The 20,377-nt window shown below is 44.1% G+C and overlaps 1 protein-coding gene across 6 annotated transcripts; it reads left to right on the top strand.

The window, feature by feature from the left end:
* Positions 1-332: 332 nt before the first annotated feature.
* LOC123133577 (uncharacterized) lies at positions 333-3,825 on the top strand. Of its 6 annotated transcripts, XM_044553043.1 has the most exons (6): positions 333-854; positions 1,024-1,540; positions 2,409-2,540; positions 2,804-2,859; positions 3,004-3,054; positions 3,392-3,825. In XM_044553043.1, the coding sequence occupies exons 1-2, from the start codon at positions 501-503 to the stop codon at positions 1,291-1,293; spliced, it is 624 nt and encodes a 207-aa protein (XP_044408978.1). In that variant the 5' UTR covers positions 333-500; the 3' UTR covers positions 1,294-1,540; positions 2,409-2,540; positions 2,804-2,859; positions 3,004-3,054; positions 3,392-3,825. The 6 variants fall into 6 exon arrangements, with proteins under 6 accessions (XP_044408978.1, XP_044408979.1, XP_044408975.1 ...); XM_044553044.1 differs by lacking the exon at positions 2,409-2,540; XM_044553040.1 differs by having other exon boundaries at positions 2,804-3,054.
* The last annotated feature ends 16,552 nt before the right edge of the window (positions 3,826-20,377 follow it).

Raw genomic sequence — 20,377 nt, 5'->3', positions numbered from 1 at the left:
ATACGTTCCCGGACTTCTTCAGCACCACCACACGTGCGTGGCGAAGCAAACAAGCAGCGCCGTGAGGACACGTCGGCTCTCAAGGGAGGAGTAATGTCAGGACTGAACCGGTGTCGATGAGCTTCAGTTAGGTGTAGCATTTCAGGTGATAACGTTTCGGGCGAAATGGACGGCTGAGATGGCTCCTCACAGTTACTGTTCGTCGCTAGCGTAGATCAAGTCTTACCGTTATTCTTTACTGTTCTGTTTCACCCTGTTGCCGGGAGCTATCGCCTATATAACAGTCGGGCTGTGGCTGGCAAACGCATCATGAATTCTGTGATTTGCCTAGATGGCTAAATAAACCAAATACAAATAGAAATATCTGGATCTGGGCGACGTTCTTCCCCAGTTCTCCTTCTCAAATCCCTAGATCGACCCCTAGATACAGGCTGGGTCTTGACAATCCCCTCCCGGTTCTTCTCTGATTTATCGTCCCCGTCTCTCCCTCTCCCCGATCCATGGTGGGATCCTCCGTCGTGTACACGTCCTGCAGGCCTTCGTCGTGTACACGTCCTGCATCCTTCCTCCACCACCCAGCCGACCAGGCCCATCTCGGTGACCAGCCCGGGCTGCTCCCCGACGGCAGTGGTGACGGCAACTCCTCTCATCTGAAAGGGTGCGGGGAGAGGTGTGTGGGCGCCGAGATGTTTGCGACGGTTGCGCGGTGGGCGGAGAAGAAAGGGAAGCCCAAGATGGCGCCGATCGAGCTCACGACAACGGCGGAGCAGGCGCAGTCCATCACCCGCACCATCTTCGATGTCGTCAAGGAGCACGGGCCCCTCACCATCTCCGACGTTTGGGAGCACGTCACGGTACTACTGCTGCTGCTGAACTTGTGCGAGATTCATCTCCGCATGCTACCTGTTCGACGGAATGTCTTTCTGGCAACTTGGCTGGACGGACAGTATCTTCTCTGTTCTTGCAACGTCATTTTAGATTCCTTGTCATTTAGAGCGTGCCTTGTGTGTTCATTTTCTTCAGGATGTAGGCCCGAGGGGTTTGACAAGCAAGAGGCAGATGAAGATCATGCTGCGGTGGATGAGGGAGAAGCAGAAGCTCAGGCTCATTTCTGACCATGATGGGCCTCACAAGCAATTCCTCTACACGACATGGTTCACCAACCCCAAGAATGCGCCACAGAGGCCCAAGAGGGAGCTCAACAGGGAGAGCCTAGTGGCGGCGTGGACGAGACGGAGGAAGCGGTGTATGAGGTGGTGCTGCGGCAGGCCGCGAATGGTGGAGCACGTGTAGGGGCGGAGAGCAAGGCGTGGCACACGGCGCCGGTGTTGATGCAGGTAGTGGACATCGTGAGGATCCCGCCGCTGGCGGTCCGCCACGGCATGCCAGGCGGCAGGGTCGAGCGGTACTCCCTGGTGCTGTCCGACGGCCTGCACACAATGGAGATCAAGCTCATCACGCCCCTAAGGCATCTCGTCAGGGACGGCTGTGTCCGCCAGGCCTCCGTCGTGCGCCTCCTCTGGTACTGCATCATCTTTGGGTAAGACTATGAGATCCATTAGACCATTATAATATCCCTCACTTTGCTCGCATATATACAAGTCAATTAGTGGTACGTTCATGGCTAATCAGGCATATAAATATATATTCCTTCTCGTCTTCAGCAGAAAATTGGGTACTTAATTGCATGTATTTGAAATTATAAATGTGCCACTTTAGTGTTAGTAGATATGTCCAACTAAGTTGCACACAATTATTTTTGTGTTCTTATTATTGCTGTAAATTATCAAGCTTCAAACTTTATTGAATGTCGACTGGAATTAATTTTCCATTAGTTGTTCAATGATTCTGCTTGTGTACTGTGTTCTATGTGACAACCTTTACAATTGGAGGAGCACATTTAGTCCTTGTTCCTATCTCCAATGGTGTTGTAGCCGATCATCATGGCGAACCCTTAGTAGAGTTATTATGCCAAATTAATTATTTTTCCTTTGCAGTGCTCTATGTATCTCTTGTCTGTTGTATGTTGGATCTGTAATTTTCTGAATCCAGTACTCTATTATCTTCTAGAACCTCTCCTAGGCCCTTAATTTTCAAGCTGGAAGTTCTAGTTATTGATATTTCACTCCGCAATCTCCCTGTCACTTTGCTGCACACTTACAAATTCTTGATTACTGTTTGGAATTCACTTGTCACCTGTAAATTGTCAAGAAGATTTATGTCTGTTACTAGAGCTATAAACCTGGTTACCTCATAGAACATGCCAAAAGTCAAAGTTATAGATTGCAGAAAAAAGTTTTATGTGCACCTGCTGCTGCTATTTTATTTCTCTTGTTCTTGTGTGTGACAAGATCACTCTAGTAAGTATGATTTCCTGCACATTTTGATTGTTCATCCTTCTCATGTAGGAGTAATAGGTTAACGAAACACACGGCTGCAGGGCACCATGCTATAAGTCGTTCCATCTACTGGACTCCAAGTGATGGCTCTCCATTCAGATGTATTCAGTGGTTTGGCTATTGTGGTCCCATACCTGAATCGTGCGTCCTGTCTACCTGCCTTGTTGTCATCAACATAGTTGGGTTCAAGATTTCACAGACCTGAATTGTCACCAAAAAGCACCTGTCAATTACATGCAGTATCTTAGAAAAATCTTCTTGAAAATTGTTGAGGTTAAGCGTTAGTCTGATGGCGCTGGTTTACCATGTGACTGCAGTTACTGTACACATTTTAATTATTTTGCTAGCCTTTTTCAAAATATTTCTCAAAGTAACTTGATGCAACCTGACCTTCATCATTGCAGGGACCACTGTTATTATTAGTGGACCTGGTATCGGCATCCTAGTACAGTTTGACAAGGTCCACCTTCCCTTCCACTACCACATGCATACCTCTATGAGCAGAACTCGTCAATCGAATTGATGTTCTGCAACTGCAATCAATCACCAGTAAGCATCATCTAGGTGTTTTGATCCTGTGTGCATGGTCATGTTATTGTTTCAGTTAGTGTGCCACGCGTTGGATAAGCATGTCAAGAGCAGGGTGTACTTCAAGGTATGTGCCAACACTCTTCTACCTGGCACGGCATAGCTTTTTTTGAAGACCTTGGTTGTCTATTTCCCTATCCATGCAATAATATATGTTGAACAGAATGTTAACTGTCAAATATTGCAAACATATATAGCTCAAATACACAAGTGTAAATTTCTTGTATGCACCAAAACGACAAGATAGCATGAACACGTATAGCTAGGGTATGCATTTAGTAGGTGTCTTTCCAATTTGAATATTCATAATAGACTAAAAGAGATTGATAAATGAAGAAAATACCCTATTAGATCTGCACAAGAATGCGAACTAACATGTTTTCACTTTCTTGGCGTGGTCGCAGAGGTGATCAATGCAGACTACCACGACCCGGTGGGCGTCGTGCTCTTCAACAACTCGGAGGCGGACTTTGACATGAAGCCCGGTGACCGCGTCACACAGATGATTGTCTAGGTGATTGCAATACTGGAGGTCGTCAAGGTGGAGGACCTTGACGTCACCGTCCGAAGGTCGTCGAGACGAAGGACCTCAACGCCACCATCTCGAGGTTGCCGAGGTGGAGGACCTCGACACCACCGTCTCGAGGTTGCCGAGGTGAAGGACCTCGATGGCTTGGTAGATACATTTAGAGAAGTAGTCATGTTAGGTTGGTGGTGGAATGCTAGGGAAGGTACCCACCTTTCGGTGACTGTTGTGTGCATCTGATGTATAAATGATATCTCGTGATCTTTTTGAGTTGAGATGTTCAATGTTGTATCCATGAATGCTGCAAGTGCTAAGATGGTTATGTGACCTTCTTTTATTTTGCCTTGGATGTGTCTTGTATTCCATCCATGAATATAGCATGTAAGTTTAAAAAAAGTCCAATTACTTAGCAGTAGCATGGGGGAAGAATGGCATGCTACTACTACTTAAAATAGTAGTAGCGTTGGGGAAGAATGGCACGCTGCTAGTACTTAGAATAGTAGTAGCGTGGGGGAAGAGTGGCACGCTACTAGTAGTTAGGAGTAGCTGTAGCGCGGGGCAAAAATCACGCTACTGCTAAAATTTAGCTGTAGCGTCTTAGTAGTAGCACGGTTTCCCGCGCTACTGCTATGAAAAAACCAACGCTACTGGTAGTGTTTTTCCTAGTAGTGTTGGACTGCACAACACGACGATGTTCCGTGTCAAATGGGCTAAGAATGTCGAAAGAGAAAACCGGATTTTCACTACCATGACTATACCCGACGCCAAGAGCGCTACCGTGAATGCTATCGCAAAAAACGAGCCATGGATACACGCTAAGCACGTGACACAATGCTTCTTCATAACCGATCCACGCAATCCCAGCCGTGTTGTCGTGAGTAGAGGCAAAAGGAACATCATTGGAATGGATGGAGTCGCCAACAAGGAAGAATATGATCAGTACGGCAACCCAATGAGGGAAGATGACGATGATGATGAAGTATACGTCAAAAGAAGAATCAATACTACATTACCTTAGAAAAATCATACTCCATGGAAAAGGCAAAGTCACAATGAGGGGCTCAATTATTTTTCGACGAATAAGAAGGGAAACAAGCTGACTCAAAAACGAAAACGCCAACGCTGAGGAAGCGTATGTTATAGGTCAAATGATGTAATATATATATATATATATATATATATATATATATATATATATATATATATATATATATATGTTCCTATTTTGTGTACACACTTAGCCATTATTATGCATGGGTCCAATGATGTAATATATATGTTCCTATTTTGTATACATATTTAACCGTCAAATGATGCAATATATATCGCCTTCCCTTCGTTCACTGCTCTCGGGAAATAAAAGTGGGAGAAAATAAGTGGGAGAAAATAAAGGAAAAGAAAAAGAAAAACTGGTTATAGTAGTAGCAGTTTACTGAAAAAGAGCTACAGTCAAGCTAGCAGTAGTGATTTCCTTATAAAACTGCTACAGCTAGTTAAGGTAGTAGCAGCGCGTTTGGTCTAAACCGCTACATCTAGTGAATGTAGTAGCAGCGTGTTTTGTCTAAACGCGCTACTGCTACGTCCACTTAACCCAAAAGTCTCACTCTCCCTGCTTCATCCTGCCTCTTTTCCCCCAAATCCCCACTATCTCTTCCCCGGTCGCACCGCTGCGTCCTGGCGCTCGCCCCCGACCCGGCCCCGGTGCTCGCCCCCAACCCCGGCGCTTGCCCCCGACCCCGGCGCTCGCCCCCGACCTGGCCCTTGCCCCCGACCTGGCCCTCGCCGCCGACCCCGGCGCTCGCCCCCGACCCCGGTGCTCGTCCCCGACCCAGCCCTCGCCCCCGACCCTGGCGCGCTCGCCCCCGACCCCGGTGCTCGCCCCCGACCTGGCCCTCGCCCCGACCCTGGCGCGCTCGCCCCCGACCCGTCGGCCCTCGCCTCCCTCCTCTGCTTCCTCCCCTCCTCGCCCCTGCACCCTCTGTAACCCCACCCCCTCTCTGCTAGCTAGGGTTCTTCGGTTAATTTACTTAGGTTTTTGTTAGGGCAGTAGGTTAATTAGGTTATCTATTTAGTTATGAATTTAGCTAGGTTTTAAAATAGGACAAAAATTTAGGATAAAGCAATTGTAGTTAAAACAAAAGGTAGCATTTAAGCAATTGTCCAAATCAACATCCCTTGTTAAAGCAAATTTAGGTAGGCTGAATTTATATGCAAATTTGAACATGTCATTTGGACATGTGATGTTTTAGTTCAATTGTGGTAATGATCCGAGTGGCCTATGTTACGCCGGAATGTTGATTCATTTCTATTCCGGTGAATTTCAGGCGCTCGATATGTCCATGTTTTAGCAAAGGTCATGCTGAAATTTGCCGTGAATTTTGGCATGATTTGTGCTAGATAGTTGGCATATCGAGTGCTGGCACTTAGACTTCTTTTTTATGTCATTTCTCATTTTTTCATACTTTTAGAAATAAACGAGGACACTTAATCATAGGAAACATGTGGAACAACGAAGAAACTGGGCCTTCTGACCAAGATGCAGACAAGATGAATTATGAGGGTGAACAAGAGTACCTCGACTATTTGACTGCTAAGCAAGGATTGCAGGTCGGCCTCGATTATGGTACTGGCGCCGACATCGACACCGACGGTGCCGGCGCCGATGGCGGCACCGAGACCGGCGGGGAAGGTACCGGCGGGGAAGATACCGGCGGGGAAGGTACCGGCGCCGATGCCGCTACCGAAAAGAGGAAGCATAAGAAGCAGAGGATACGAAAACCTAACAAACTAGGGATTGGACGACTTGTGATCACAAAGATGGCCCCTGGCAAGTTTGAGCCATTAGAGCCAGAAGAACCTCGCAAGTGCTATGGGAACCAAGTAGGATGCATCCTACGGGAATGCGTGAGCATCAACGACGATGACTTAAGGAGTAAAGAACATTTGACATAGTTGCTCCTATCAAAGTTGCACAAGAGATTCAAGTTCCCCGACCGGGATGATAACATAGAACAACCGTGGTATGATCCAAAGATGAAAAAGATTAACAATCACACCATGGGCATGTTCAACAATGATTTGGCCTCCTGGAAAGGGAGGGTGAAACAAGCTATTGAGGCTGAGGAACCCCCGTCCAAGATTCTGGAGGAAAATACGACACTTACGGAAGAGGAGTTCAAAAAGTTCAAGGAAACTTGCGCTACCGAGGCAGCCAAAGCTAACGCTGCGAAATTCAAGAGCCTTCAGCAAAGGAACACGAGGAAGCATCGCCTAGGAAGCCATGGCTACCTCGGTAAAAGGCCCATATGGGATAAGGAGGACGTGGAACGTGAAGCTGCGGGTCTCCTAGACCCCTTCATGAAGTTCACCAACCCCTTGGAGCGTGACTTCATCAGGGCCCGCTACAAGTGGGACAAGGAGAAAAAGGTTTTTTACACGGACCAGATCATGAGGAAATTGATTAGACTACTGGAGAAGCATCACCAGCTTGCAACCGAAAACCCTACTTCTCCGATGAGGCCCAAATGGGACACCCCTCTCGACCGGTCCTTCAACGAACTTAAGGGACTCCCTTTGGGCCAGCGGCCGCAATATGGTCGTGTGCACGGCGCTGGAGACGGCGCCACGTGTTTTACAACGAGGGCCCGGAGTCCAAGAAGCAAAAAAAGAAGTTTTGTTAGGCGGACATCAACGTGAAGGTGAAGCTTGCGGTCGAGAAAAAAGCAGGTGAGGACGCGGAAAAAACAGCCAAGGAGAAAAATGAGTTGCTACAGCAGCAAGTGAATGCAGCTGTAACTTCCTGCAAAAATGATTTCGCTACTATCTTGGTTCCAGCTATCATCAACTGGACGAAGGAAAATCCAGACAAGACGGTACATGATTTCCCGATGCCCAGTTTCGTCGGGAGCAAGTCCATGAAAAACAACAACACCGCACCATCACTTGCTCATGCAACCGGGCCTCCTCTCGCGGTTGCTCCCGCTCATAGCAGGCCGTCCTCAGTCGCTGGCGCGCTAGGTGGGCCTTCGTCTTTGGCTGAGCTCGACGCCGTCATAGTAATTACATGTCGCACCAACATATCTATATAGAATATTCCATTTTCGTTGACTTTCGGATGTTTTACGCCACATCCGTATGTGTTTGCAGGGCGAAGAAACCCCGTGCACCATACTCTACTTGATAAAAGGCCAGAAGGTCGACGTGGGAAAGGGGATGATATTGAACACCTTGAAACCCACGTTCCACAACCAGCCGATCCCTGCTCGGCAATTCAGGGTTAGCTTGTCTAGTGTGAAATCGGGGCACGAGGCATTTCCTCCTCCAGTACAGCATGTGGGAGAGGGCGACGAGACCCCGCCGCAGATTGGAAGCTGCAAGGGTTGGGTGCTGCTATGGCTGAAGAATCTTATTCGTCTGGAGCCGGCCGAGAGGACACCAATAACCACACATCAACAAGCATGTGCGGAGACCACCGCCCCGCCTATGCAATTACCAGCTCCTGTAGTGCCGAGTGAGAGCGGCGGACGAAGTGATGAAGGGGGTGCAATAGTACTGGCTGATGTAATTGGTCCTGTAGAACAGAGAATGGATGATGAGACGGAGGTCGACCCTATGGGTTTCCTCAATACAAACGCGTATGACTGTGACATAGATATGATCAGTCAACCATATGACGAATTGGGCTATCAGCATGCTAATGAGGATATGGATGATATGCCCGGGCAGGAAGGTCATTGGAAGGATTGCAAAAAGTCTCTCTTCATGAATTCCTCACAGGACACGCCTGAAGATGTCGCCTCAACACAGGCTCAACTAGCCGGGGGTCGTACAGTGCTTAGCCCGGGAACCCTGGGGCAGGGGTTAAGGAAGGGTCTGGAAGGTGTGCGCAAGAAAAAGGAGAGGAAGAGATCGGGGAAGATAACTGCCTCCAAACAAGCCAGAGAACAAAGCAGCCAGACGATGCATTCTGAAGAGCGTGTACGCATGAAAGGTGCGGCCATGTTCCATCTCATGGGCGAGCCGATGCTACCGCCGAAACCGCTGGAGGCACTATCAATGGATCTTAGGAGACTGCATGACCATGTGCTGTCGACTGAGAAAAGCCTACTAGCCTTAAAGGATCCAGGATATCCGACATTTGGAGAGTGAAGAAGTCTCCTAGCCTTCATGGGCGAGCCGATTCTTCCTACGGTTTGACCATATCTTTGAGATGTTTTTGACAAGGTGGCTCGATTTTACAATCGTCCGCCTTTTTGTTCTACATATGAGCTCCGTCATGAAGAGTGAAGAAGTCTCTCAAATCTGTGTGGCGGATCCGTACTACTTACACGAGTCTTTCTTGACTCTCGGCGACTTTGAGCGTGAAACTGCTAGGGAGTACCTTCAAAACTTCACGGTACAGAATAAGGACCGGGAAATTGTCCTCGTGCCTTATCATCCAAAGTAAGTCAGTTCCGGACAACCCTTTCGTACATTTCAATCATTCCTTTTCTCTCATATGGGGAATAATTTGAGGTGTCTTTTCCCCGCAGCAACGGACGCGCCGTCCTTATCGTTCTTTACCCGCAAGTCTCCCACGCCGTGTATTTTGACCCTTCCAGAGACTACGAGAAAAAAGACTAAACCCACATAATGAATATTCTAGATGATGCTCTCCAAGGCTTCAGCATTAGAGGTGGCCACATGCAGATCAGGAAACAAAGGAAAATAAGATGGGTTTCGTGCATAAAACTAACTTCTCCTGCATCCATGTCCCAAAACAAAGCAAGAATGATGGATTCTACATCGTCCATCTCATGATTCAGTTCAACACGGAGCACCAAAAGCTTCGCATGAGAAGCAGAAATGATGATCATATCCACAAGTGGCTAGAATCTCATGGAGAAGCGGATTATAAACTTAGAGATGACTTCTTTCGCATCCAAAGGGACATTGCGACGATCATCATGAAATAAGTCGTCGATGAGAAGGGGATGTTCCACATGGCCCTATATCGCGAGCTGACGTCCGAACTCGCATAGGCATGCAACATCTAGACCTCACACTGTTCAAGAAGCTAGGGTCCATCCTTGATGATATGGAAGGATGGAACTTCTAGTGATTTATGATGCCAATGATGATGATATGTGTCGGTTGAACTTGTATACTTTTTGTAGCGATGAAACTTTGTGATGTCCATGGTCCCTGCTGAACTTGTGTAACGCTACTTTGTTAGTTTGCGTACGATGACATGCGTACCTCTTGTTAATTAGTTTGCGTACTATATGTTGCATCTAGTTGCTCACCCTTTCTTTTTCGGTGTTGATCTAGTATATTTTGTTGCATATATATGATTGTACATCCTCTTCATGAACATGCATCTCTAACAGATACCTAGTTTCTTGATGGCGAGATGGAAGTGCTATGTCGTGTACAAAGGGAAGGTTCCGGGGGTGTACAACGAGTGGCCTGAGTGTCAGGCGCAAGTGAATGGGTTCACGGGCGCCAGCCATAAAGGCTTCAAAAGCAGACAAGAAGGATAAGCTAGTTACTTGAGGTTCACGGTAGCGCGAGAGAGGACTCGTAACCGCCGCCTCATGTACTGCATAGTTCCGCTCTCACTCATAGTGATAGCTCTTCTCGCATATACCTTTGTTTAGATGGATGACGTTGTAGTTGCAAGTATTTGAGACTTGCATGTATCGCTATTTCCGAGATGATGACAAGATACCACTTTGTGTTGGATGATGATTATGATGAGACTATTTGTATGTATATGCTATGATTACATTTGTGATCTCACAGGCATTTGTATGTGTATCATGAGGACATTTATATGTGTATCATGATGACATTTGTATGTGCTAAAGATTCTTCTATAAAGCATGTTCAAATACAAAACAAATATGCAGAAAAAATATATTAAAATTAGCAGTAGCAAGTGGAGAAAAGTTAGCAGCAGCGTGGTAGTATCAGTAGCGCGCACAGGGGAAGCACGCTATAGCTATTAGCAGTAGTGAGCTCCACAGAAGGACGCTGCTGCTACATTTATATATCAGTAGCGCGGGTGCGCACGCGCTGCTGCTATGGTTTAGCTGTAGCTCCTTATTAGTAGCGCCGCCTCACGCGCTACTGATAACCCTAAAACCCGCGCTGCTGCTAGGCTTTTCCCTAGAAGTGTTCCCTCGAAGAGGAAAGGGTGATGCAGCAAAGTAGCGTAAGTATTTCCCTCAGTTTTTGAGAACCAAGGTACCAATCCAGTAGGAGGCTAAACGCCAATCCCTCGTACCTACACAAACAAATAAGAACCTTCCAACAACGTAATAAATGGGTTGTCAATCCCTTCATGACCACTTGCAAAAGTGAGATCTGATAGAGATAATAAATATTTTTGGTATTTTTATGATATAGATTGGAAAGTAAAGATTGCAAAATAAAATAGATCGGAAACCTATATGATGGAAAATAGACCTGGGGGCCATAGGTTTCACTAGTGGCTTCTCTCAAGATAGCATAAGTATTACGGTGGGTGAACAAATTACTATCGAGCAATTGATAGAGAAGTGCATAGTTATGAGAATATCTAGGCATGATCATATATATAAGCATCATGTCTGCGACAAGTAGATCAAAACGATTCTGCATCTACTACTATTACTGCACACATCAACCGCTATCCAGCATGCATCTAGAGTATTAAGTTCATAAGAACAGAGTAACGCATTAGGCAAGATGACATCATGTAGAGGGATAAACTCAAGCAAGATGATATAAACCCCATCTTTTTATCCTCGATGGCAACAATACAATACGTTCCTTGCTGCCCCTGCTGTCACTGGGAAAGGACACCGCAAGATTGAACCCAAAGCTAAGCACTTCTCCTATTGCAAGAAAGATCAATCTAGTAGGCCAAACCAAAGTGATAATTCGAAGAGACTTGCAAAGATAACCAATCATACATAAAAGAATTCAGAGGAGATTCAAATATTGTTCATAGATAATCTTGATCATAAACTCACAATTCATCGGATCTCGACAAACACACCACAAAAAGTATTACATCGAATAGATCTCCAAGAAGATCGAGGAGAACTTTGTATTGAGAATCAAAGAGACAGAAGAAGCCTTCTAGCTAATAACTATGGACCCGAAGGTCTATGATAAACTACTCACACTTCATCGAAGAGGCTATGGTGTTGATGTAGAGGCCATCCGTGATCGACTCCCCCTCTGGCGGAGTGCCAGAAAAGGCCCCAAGATGGGATCTCGCCGGTACAGAAGGTTGCGGCGGTGGAAATAGGGTTTCATGGTGCTCCTGGATGTTTTCAGGGTATATGGATATATATAGGCGAAGGAAGTCGGTCAGGGGATCCACGAGGGTGGGAGGTGCGCCTACCCCCCTGGGCATGCCCCCTGCCTCGTGGCCACCTCATTTCTTTCTTGACGTCCAGTCCAAGTCTCCTGGATTGCATTTGTTCCAAAAATAACTCTCCCGAAGGTTTCATTCCATTTGGACTCCATTTGATATTCGTTTTCTGCGAAACACTGAAATAGGCAAAAAAACAATTTGGGTTGGGCCTCCGGTTAATAGGTTAGTCCCAAAAACAATATAAAAGTGTATATAAAGGCCATTAAACATCGAAAACAAATAATATAATAGCATGGAACAGTCAAAAATTATAGATACATTGGAGATGTATCACCCCATTGCTCATTTATATATGGGGGCATGGGGCACCCTAGAACACAGAAGTTGACAGTTGTCTTAGCTGTGTGCCGTGCCCCCCTCCACATATTTCCACCTCGGTCATATCGTTGTAGTGCTTAGGAGAAGCCCTGCGCCAGTAACTTCATCATCACCGTCATCACGCCATCGTGCTGACAAAACTCTCCTTCGACCTCACCTGGATCTAGAGTTCGTGGGACGTCACCGAGCTGAACATGTGCAGATCGCGGAGGTGCCGTACCTTCAGTGCTAGGATCGGTCGGATCGTGAAGATGTACGACTACATCAACCACGTTGTTATAACGCTTCTGCTTTTGGTCTATGAGGGTACGTAGACAACACTCTCCCCTCTCGTTGCTATGCATCACCTAGATAGATCTTGCATGATCATAGGAATTTTTTTGAAATTACTGCGTTCCCCAACAGTGGTATCAGAGCCAGGTCAATGCGTAGCTGCTATATGCACGAGTAGAACACAAAGAGTTGTGGGCAATAATAGTCATACTGCTTACCAGCATGTTATACTTTGATTCGGCGGTATTGTTGGATGAAGCGGCCTAGACCGACATTACACGTACGCTTATGCGAGACTGGTTCTACCTACGTGCTTCGCACACAGGTGGCTAGTGGGTGTCTGTTTCTCCAACTTTAGTTAAATTGAGTGTGGCTACGCCCGGTCCTTGTTGAAGGTTAAAACAACACACTTCATGAAAAATCGTTGTGGTTTTTGATGCGTAGGTAAGAATGGTTCTTGCTAAGCCCGTAGCAGCACGTAAAACTTGCAACAACAAAGTAGAGGGCGTCTAACTTGTTTTTGTAGGGCATGTTGTGATGTGATATGGTCAAGACATGATGCTATATTTTATTGTATGAGATGATCGTGTTTTGTAACAGATTTATCGGCAACTAGCGGGAGCCATATGGTTGTCACTTTATTGTATGCAATGCAATTGCCATGTAATTGTTTTTACTTTATCACTAAGTGGTAGCGATGGTCATAGAAGCAATAGTTTGCAAGACAACAACGATGCTACGATGGAGATCAAGGTGTCGCGCCGGTGACGATGGTTATCATGACGGTGCTTTGGAGATGGACATCAAAGGCACAAGATGGTGATGGCCATATCATATCACTTATATTGATTGCATGTGATGTTTATCCTCTATGCATCTTATTTTGCTTAGTTTGGCGGTAGCATTATAAGATGATCTCTCACTAAATTTCAAGGTATAAGTGTTCTCCCTGAGTATGCACCGTTGTGATAGTTCGTTGTGCCGAGACACCACGTGATGATCGGGTGTGATAAGCTCTACGTTCACATAAAACAGGTGCAAGTCAGTTTTGCACACGCAGAATACTCGGGTTAAACTTGATGACCCTAGCATATGCAGATATGGCCTCGGAACACTGAGACCGAAAGGTCGAGCATGAATCATATAGTAGATATGATCAACATAGTGATGTTCACCATTGAAAACTACTCCAACTCACGTGATGATCGGACATGGTTTAGTTGATTTGGATCGCGTGATCACTTAGATGATTAGAGGGATGTCTATCTAAGTGGGAGTTCTTAAGTAATATCATTAATTGAACTTTAATTTAACATGAACTTAGTTCATGATAGTATTTTGCATGTCTATGTTGTTGTAGATAAATGGCCCGTGCTACAGTTCTATTCAATTTTAATGCGTTCCTAGACAAAGCTAAGTTGAAAGATGATCGTAGCAACTACACGGACTGGGTCCATAACTTCAGGAGTATCCTCATTGCTGGAAGCATCACTGGGTGCCAGGCCTGCTGCAGATGCTACTGATGACGTTAAGAATGTCTAGCAGAGCAAAGCTGATGACTACTCGATAGTTCAGTGTGCCATGCTTTACGGCTTAGAACCTGGACTTCAATGACGTTTCAAACGTCATGGAGCATATGATATGTTCCAGGAGTTGAAGTTGATATTTCAAGCAAATGCCCGGATTGAGAGATATGAAGTCTCCAATAAGTTCTATAGCTGCAAGATGGAGGAGAATAGTTCTGTCAGTGAACATATACTTAGAATGTCTAGGTACCACAACCACTTGACTCAACTAGGAGTTAATCTTCTTGATGATAGTGTCATTGACAGAGTTCTTCAATCACTGCCACCAACCTACAAAAGCTTCGTGATGAACTATAATATGCAAGGGATGGATAAGACAATTCCCGAGCTCTTCGCGATGCAAAAAGCTACGGAGGTAGAAATCAAAAAGGAGCATCAAGTGTTGATGGTCAACAAGACCACCAGTTTCAAGAAGAAGGGCAAAAGGGAAGAAGGGGAACTTCAAGAAGAACGACAAGCAACTTGCTGCTCAAGTGAAGAAGCCCAAGTCCGGACCTAAGCCTAAGACTGAGTGCTCCTACTTCAAAGGGATTGGTCATTGGAAGCGGAACTGCCCCAAGTATTTGGCGGATAAGAAGGATGGCAAAGTGAAACGTATATTTGATATACTTGTTATTGATGTGTACTTGACTAATGCTCGCAGTAGCGCCTGGGTATTTGATATTGGTTTTGTTGCTCATATCTGCAACTCGAAACAGGGGCAATGGATTAAGCGAATATTGGCTAAGGACGAGGTAACGATGCACATGGGAAATGGTTCCAAGGTTGATGTGTTCGCGGTCGGCACGCTACCTCTACATCTACCTTTGGGATTAGTTTTAGACCTGAATAATTGTTATTCGGTGCCAGCGTTGAGCATGAACATTATATCGGGATCTTGTTTGATGTGAGATAGTTATTCATTTAAATTGGAGAATAATGGTTGTTCTATTTATATGAGTAAACTCTTTCATGGTCATCCACTCTTGATGAGTTGTCTATTTTTGTTGAATCTCGATAGAAGTGATACACATATTCATAGTATTGAAGCCAAAAGATATAAGTTCAATAATGATAGTGCAACTTATTTGTGGCACTGCCGTTTAGGTCATATTGGTGTAAAGTGCATGAAGAAACTCCATGCTAATGGGCTTTTGTAATCACTTGATTATGAATCACTTGATACTTTTGAACCATGCCTCATGGGCAAGATGACTAAGACTCCGTTCTCTGGAACTATGGGGCAAGCAACAGACTTGTTGGAAATAATACATACTGATGTACGTGATCACCCACAAGTGTAGGGGATCTATCGTAGTCCTTTCGATAAGTAAGAGTGTCGAACCCAATGAGGAGCGGAAGGAAATGATAAGCGGTTTTCAGTAAGGTTTTCTCTGCAAGTACTGAAATTTTAAGTAATAGATAGTTTTGTGATAAGATAAATTGTAACAAGTAACAAGCAATGAAAGCTAATAAAGTGCAACAAGGTGGCCCAATCCTTTATGTAGCAAAGGATAAGCCTAGACAATTTCTTATAATGAGAAAGGAGCTCCCGAGGACACATGGGAATTATCATCAAGCTAGTTTTCATCACGTTCATATGATTCGCGTTCAGTACTTTGATAATTTGATATGTGGGTGGACCGGTGCTTGGGTACTACCCTTACTTGGACAAACATCCCACTTATGATTAACCCCTATTGCAAGCGTCCGCAACTACAAAATAAGTATTAAGGTAAACCTAACCACAACATTAAACATATGGATCCAAATCAGCCCCTAACGAAGCAATGCATAAACTAGGGTTTCAGCTTCTATCACTCTAGCAACGCATCATCTACTTATTACTTCCCAATGCCTTCCTCTAGGCCCAAATAATGGTGAAGTGTCATGTAGTCGATGTTCACATAACACCACTAGAGGAAAAGACAACATACATCTCATTAAAATATCGAACGAATACCAAATTCACATGACTACTAATAGCAAGACTTCACCCATGTCCTCAGGAACAAATGTAACTACTCACAAAGCATATTCATGTTCATAATCAGAGGAGTAATAATATGCATAAAGGATCTAAACATATGATCTTCCACCAAGTAAACCAATTAGCATCAACTACAAGGAGTAATCAACACTACTAGCAACCCACAGGTACCAATTTGTGGTTTGGATACAAGATTGGATACAAGAGATGAACTAGGGTTTTGAGAGGAGATGGTGCTGGTAAAGATGTTGATGGAGATTGACCCCCTCCCGATGAGAGGATCGTTGGTGATGAAGTTGGTGATGATTTCCCCCTCCCGAAGGCAAGTGTCCCCAGCAGAACAGCTCTCCCGGAGCCCTAGATTGGTTCCGCCAAGGTTCCGCCTTGTGGCGGCGGAGTTTCGTCTCGTAAGCTTGCCCATGATTTTTTCCAGGGTAAAAGCCCTCATATAGCAAAAGATGGACACTGGGGGGCCACCAGGGGGCCTAGGAGACAGGGGGGCGACTAGTAGGGGGGGCGCGCGCCCACCCTCCTGGACAGGATGTGGCCCCCCTGGTGTATTTCTTCCGCTCAATAATTCTTATTAATTCCAAAATTAGGTTTCATGGAGTTTCAGGATTTTTGGAGCAGTGCAGAATAGGCTTCCAATGTTTGCTCCTTTTCCAGCCAGAATTCCAGCTGCCGGCATTCCCCCTCTTCATGGTAATCCTTGTAAAATAAGAGAGAATAGCCATAAGTATTGAGATATAATGTGTAATAACAGCCCATAATGCAATAAATATTGATATAAAAGCATGATGCGAAATGGACGTATCAACTCCCCCAAGCTTAGACCTCGCTTGTCCTCAAGCAGAAACCGATATAGAAAAATATGTCCACATGTTTAGAGAGAGAGGTGTCAATAAAAATAAAATACAGACAAGGGGGCATCATGATCATTCTTGTAACAGCAACATATCTAGATTTTATCATATGATTTCTTATACTCAAGTAACAATCAATTCACAATGTCAAGTATGGTTCAAAAACTTCATTGAGAACTAACAAACTATAATCTTAGTTATTGAAGCAATTGCAATTTATCATAACATCAGAAAGAGTCAACAATAGAGCCTTTCAGCAAATCCACATACTCAACTATCTTGTAGTCTTCTACAATTGCTAACACTCACGCAATACTTGTGGTTATGGAGTTTCAGCCGGACACTGGGAAAGATAGGGGCTTATTGTGTTGCCTCCCAACGTATTCACCTTTAGGTGATGTAAACAATAATAGCCCATGCTAACTTACATCCAATTGGATATATATATCATGATCTTTCAAACACGAGGAGCTTGCCAAAGGATAAAATGAAAAGGGAAAGGTGAAGATCACCTTGACTCAAGCATAAAGTAAAAACATAAAGTAAAAGATAGGCCCTTCACAGAGGGAAGCAGAGGTTGTCATGTGCGTTTAAGGTTGGATGCACAAAATCTTAATGGAAAAGAACGTTACTTTACATTGCCCCTTGTATGTGGACCTTTATTATGCAGTCCGTCACTTTTATTGCTTCCACAACAAGATCGTACAAAGCTAATTTTCTCTGCACTAATAAGTCATACATATTTAGATAGCAATTTTTATTGCCTGCAACATGAAAACTTACTTGAGGGATCTTACTCAATCCATAGGTAGGTATAGTGGACTCTCATGGCAAAACTGGGTTTAAGGTTATTTGGAAGCACAAGTAGTATCTCTACTTGGTGCAAGGAGTTTGGCTAGCATGAGGGGGAAAGGCAAACTTAACATGTTTGGAAGGTCAATGACAATATACTTTAACTGAGATGTGAGAAAACATAAACCATTATGTTGTCTTCCTTGTCCAACGTCAGCTCTTTTAGCATGTCATACTTAATGAGTGCTCCCAATCATAAAAGATGTTCAAGATAATATATTTATATGTGAACCTCTCTATCCTTATCACTTCCTATTAATTGCAACGATGACCAAAACTACGTTTATCAACTCTCAACAACTTTTATGCCTCATACTTTCTATGTGTGAAATCATTAATAACCATAAGATCAATATGAACTCTTTTATTCTTTTTACTTTCTCAAGATCATAGCAAGATAGCAAAGCCCTTGAGTCAACACTAATCTTTATTATAAATAGCTCACGGACTCGAATACATAAAGAGATCACAAAGCAAAACTCAAACTACTTGATATCAAAACATAAATCTACTAAATCAAGATACTACTAAAAGGATCGAACTAAATAAAACGGTAAAGATAGGAGTATGATGGTGATACGATACCGGGGCACCTCCCCTAAGCTTGGCAGTTGCCAAGGGGAGTGCCCATACCCATGTGATTATTTCCTCGGAGGTGATGGAGGTGGTGACGATGACGGTGGATAATCGCACATTGAGCGTAAAAGCTCCTCCAACTTGCGGATAATGCCCTTGAGTGCAGTGATATGATCCTTCAACAGAATGTTCTCCTGTGTGAGATACTTGTTCTGTATGCGAGCTAACTCAATCATCTTGAAGGCTTCAATCTCTGTTGGAGTAAAGAGGTTAGGTAAAGGTTGAGGGATGTATTCTTCTTTCACCGCCGGAGCTTGAACCTCCATGGCCTTCTTGATCCATTCATCCTTGTTGATCTCTTCCGGTTCTTATCTTTTCAGCTCTATCTTCAATAGCCAAGCATCCTTGTCTTCGTTGTTGGAGGAGGGCGACATCATGGTTCTCTTGATCTGCAACAGAAACAGCTTGAAACAAAAACAGAGGATATTTGCGTGATACGGTGCTCAAAACCTTCGGGAGTATATATAATGAATTTTTACCGACCAAAATACGTAACGTGCAAGAAAACAGAGTCTGGGAGGCACACGAGGTGTCCAGGAGACAAGGGGGCACGCCCTCCACTCTCATGGGGGCCTCGTGTCCCTTTCGGACTACTTCTTTATTCCTAAAATTCTTTAATGTTCCAAAACTGATAAAAATTGCCATTGGAGTTGTTTTGGAGTCGGTTTATTTACCGTACCACATACCTATTCCTTTTCGGAGTCTGGGACGTTCTGGAAAGTGTCCCTTATGTATTCCTCCGGGGTTACAGTTTCAATAATATTAGTTTCAACATTGATAGGATTACCTGAGATATAATGTTTAACTCTTTGACCATTTACCAACCTCGGACTTGTGCCTTCGAAGTTGTTGATTTTTATGGCACTAGAACGATAGACCTCCTCGATAAAGTAGGGACCTTCCCATTTAGAGAGAAGTTTTCCTTGAAAAAAACTTAAAAGAGAGTTGAATAATAACACATATTCTCGTACGCTAAACTCGCACTTTTGTATCCTTTTATCATGCCAGCATTTGAATTTTTCATTGAATAGCTTGGCATTCTCATTTTCCTGGGTTCTCCATTCATCAAGTGAGCTAATATCAAACAGCCTCTTCTCACCGGCAAGTTTGAAGTCATAATTGAGCTCTTTAATAACCCAATATGCTTTATGTTCAAGTTCAAGAGGTAAATGACATGCTTTTCCATAAACCATCTTATATGGAGACATACCCATAGGATTTTTGTATGCAGTTCTATAGGCCCATAATGCATCATCAAGTGTATTGGACAAATTCTTTCTAGATCTATTGACAGTCTTTTGCAAAATTAATTTGATCTCTCTATTACTCAACTCTACTTGACCACTAGACTGCGGATGATAAGGAGATGCGATTGTATGATTAACATCATACTTAGCAAGCATCTTACCAAAAGCACCATGAATAAAATGTGAACCACCATCAGTCATAAGATATCTAGGGACTCCAAACCTCGGAAAAATAACTTCTTTAAGCATTTTAATAGAAGTGTTATGATCAGCACTACTAGTTGGAATAGCTTCTACCCACTTAGTAACATAATCAATAGCAACTAAAATATGTGTGTAACCATTAGAGGCAGGAAAAGGTCCCATATAATCAAAGCCCCAAACATTAAATGGTTCAATAACAAGAGAATAATTCATAGGCATTTCTTGAGTCTACTAATGTTACCTATTCTTTGACATTCATCACAAGATAAGACAAACTTACGAGCATCCTTGAAGAGAGTAGGCCAATAAAAACCAGATTGTAGTACCTTGTGTGCAGTTCTATCTCTAGCGTGATGTCCTCCATAGGATTCAGAGTGACACTTGCGTAGGATCTTTTCCTTTTCATGCTCAGGCACACAACGTCTAATAACACCATCTACTCCTTCTTTATAAAGGTGTGGGTCATCCCAGAAGTAATGTCTTAAATCATAAAAGAACTTTTTCTTTTG

Source organism: Triticum aestivum, chromosome 6B (assembly GCF_018294505.1).
Source record: "Triticum aestivum cultivar Chinese Spring chromosome 6B, IWGSC CS RefSeq v2.1, whole genome shotgun sequence".
Classification (NCBI taxonomy): Eukaryota; Viridiplantae; Streptophyta; class Magnoliopsida; order Poales; family Poaceae; genus Triticum; species Triticum aestivum.
The sequence above is the reverse complement of the archived record's forward strand: the minus strand, read 5'-3'. Positions and strand labels throughout refer to the sequence as shown.